Here is a 2,825-nt window from a genome sequence, read left to right as displayed (position 1 = left end):
CGAGATGCAGCGTGAACTGTGAGTATACATTAATTAACATTAGGAGGAGGAGGAGGAGGAATATTAGACGGATGACAAGTAAGAAAATGTAGTAGTACAGGAGGAGGACGAAGACGAAGAGGAGGAGGAGGAGGAGGAGGAGGAGGAGGAGGAGGGAACCATCTTGGCTTTCAAAGAACTCGACCCGCCACCCTTCAGCATTAGAACGCCCATTTGTTTATTATATCTATTTTTGAGAGAGAGAGAGAGAGAGAGAGAGAGAGAGAGAGAGAGAGAGAGAGAGAGAGAGAGAGAGAGAGAGAGAGTTCAGATATCAATTAACACTCAGCGTGAAAAAAAATGCATTTAATATTTTGCTGTCTTGATACCAATATATAACTTGAAACCAGATAAAATGATTTATTAACTTCTTGCACGCACCTACACGCCCTTCGCCCACGAACCGGTCGGCATCCTCCCCTCAAACCCATTCTGCTGCTCGGGGAGAGTTGACTGAAGGAGAGGTGGCAGGGAATCAATATATAATACAGTATTCACTCTGTGCGATAATATTAGGGTAAATAAACATGAATTTCATGTTACTTTTATTAAAATAAAAATTGACTAACATGTCGGGTGTCCTATTCATCTAACATGAGACTGTAATCAACAAGCAATGGCTGGCTTTTTTAGCTAATGCTGGGCTCCCGTACTCAACATCCAGTCAGTCTGATTGTTAAGTTCAGTACATATGACAATGCCATTTCATGCAACTAATATATGATATGATTGTTCTATTTGATTTACATGACAATACCCTTTCAAACAAGCAGTGGGCTAATGTACTTTATCAACACTAACAAACATGTAGGTATCCTGTTGAAGAAAAACATGGGTAGGTCCTATTAACTAAACATGGGAAGGTCCTTTTTGAAATCAGTGGCATAGTTCTCCTCAACAGAAATGGTATATGATATGTTAATCAACTAAAATTGGGATTTCCTATTACACTGTCTCATTTGACAATCATTATATTTTCCTTAAAATAAGAACCGTCATATTCAGCAAATGTTAGGTTGATTTATGAACTAGGCTAAGTGGACTGTCTCGAAACCCCTGGGCCTCCCTTCTCAGTAGACAGTAGGCGATCCTCTACAACAAACTGTGTACTATTATATCCAAAAGTTAACTGCCTTTCTTACTTTTCTTTCTCTTGCGAGAGTGTTGAGGCCTTTGAAGCCTTCGCCAGAGGTAGCTCCGCACGTCCTCCTCTGGACGGATGTCTTCTCGTGACGTGCGTTGATGATTGATGTTGCTCCTGGCGTAGCATCCTGTAGTCCGGTGGATGAAGGGAGATTTCCTCTTCTTTATGCGGCCCTGCACCACACGGGCAGCAACAGGCTTCTGTTTCTCCACTCGACCGCTGGCTGCCTGACCGCGGCAGGTCATCACGGCTGCCACGTCTAAACCCTCGCAGTACTTGTGGTACGTGCGGTAATCTGCCAGCCGCCAGACACGCGCGCCACCATGCCCGGCTTCATCCAATCGTGCGCGGCAGCCCCGCAGCGCAGCGCTAACTTCGTGCGCGGTGACGAACGTCAACAAGACGAAGCCACGATGACTCTCCGGCTGGTTTGGACGATGGCAGGGCATGTGAACATTCCTTAGGAAGCCGAACTCTTTGAAAATATGAATGATCTCTGAGCCTGAGGCGCAGTAGTTAATGTTATTGACGAGCACAGTGAGGTGCTTGAACCGCACCTGGCGGCCCAGGAGCTCGATTTCCGCGTTGGAGGGCAGCGTCACTGTTATAGCTTCGTCGTCCGCATCGTTCGTGTCGTCTCTGTCGGGCTTTTGGTCCGTGGTGACGTGGATGTCTGGTTTCTCATTCTTATTTTCTTCTGACGCTAATATACTTTGCAACACGCGATGACTTTCTCGTAAGAAGACATCAAAGGGTGAGTCTTTATTCTCCTCACCACATGTTTGTGCAACTCTAGAGTCCTTGTCGCCGCCATGCTGCTGCTGCTGCTGCTGTATTGCGGCGAGTTCTTGCTCTGCCTCCTCGTGTGCGTCCATGGTCAACAAAATGAGTAAAATGGGGACGAGCAAGCGAAGGATAAATACCAAAGATGACAGTTCGGTTCTCTAACTCTAAGCTATTTGTTTATAATTCTTTATTCTTTTTTCTCTGGAGGCTTGAATGAGTAGTAAGATTTTACAACCTCAGAGTGAAATAGATTACTAAGCCATCTTGAATACATAATTATGTTTGCTGCCACCACAGAGTTATAGCGTCTATAACTCTGTGACGAAAAGGTACACGTATAACTACCGCGTAGTTGTGTCTACTACACTATTGACATCAACCGCTCGCTGACCAACACTCCTTTGCATAATACACATTGTAAAACCAATATTCCTCCTTTTTAAATAGCTTGTAATACACAACGTGATATTGAATATGGACCATATTTAATCAATCAAGTAAAAAAGAAAGCAGTACAAGATAATTATGCGAACTTGACTCGTGCGTGTTGTTGCTCGCGTGTGTTTTGTGTGATGGTTGACTATTTTTATAGGCACAGTGGGGATGGAAGGAAGATTTGTAAATTAGATTCTGTGTTGTGAAAATAAAATATAGAGGAAGAAATATGGATTGCGGGCTGTCTGCCTTGCTGATTTAGTTACTCCGTTTTTATTTCTGCTTAAATGAGCACTGAAATTTTCTTATGTTATTTAATTGATTTCTTCGCATATATTTTTCTTTCTTTCATTCATTCGCTCACTCATTCATTCTTAGACATCACCGGTGGGACCACAGCCAGACAGATCCACACAAAACT

The 2,825-nt window shown here is 43.5% G+C and overlaps 1 protein-coding gene across 1 annotated transcript; it reads right to left on the bottom strand.

Moving 5' to 3' along the window:
• Positions 1 to 587: 587 nt before the first annotated feature.
• Positions 588 to 2,507, bottom strand: LOC126998684 (uncharacterized). The gene has a single exon (XM_050860686.1). It carries the CDS (start codon positions 2,056 to 2,058, stop codon positions 1,165 to 1,167), a length of 894 nt encoding a protein of 297 aa, XP_050716643.1. The 5' UTR covers positions 2,059 to 2,507; the 3' UTR covers positions 588 to 1,164.
• Between the last annotated feature and the right edge of the window lie 318 nt (positions 2,508 to 2,825).

Source organism: Eriocheir sinensis, chromosome 14, assembly GCF_024679095.1.
Source record: "Eriocheir sinensis breed Jianghai 21 chromosome 14, ASM2467909v1, whole genome shotgun sequence".
Lineage (NCBI taxonomy): Eukaryota > Metazoa > Arthropoda > Malacostraca > Decapoda > Varunidae > Eriocheir > Eriocheir sinensis.
This window is presented reverse-complemented; position numbering and strand designations above follow the sequence as displayed.

What these genes read in the sequence shown, in the direction of transcription:
- LOC126998684 (XM_050860686.1), bottom strand. Translation starts at nt 2,058, where the DNA reads ATGGACGCACACGAGGAGGCAGAGCAAGAACTCGCCGCAATACAGCAG.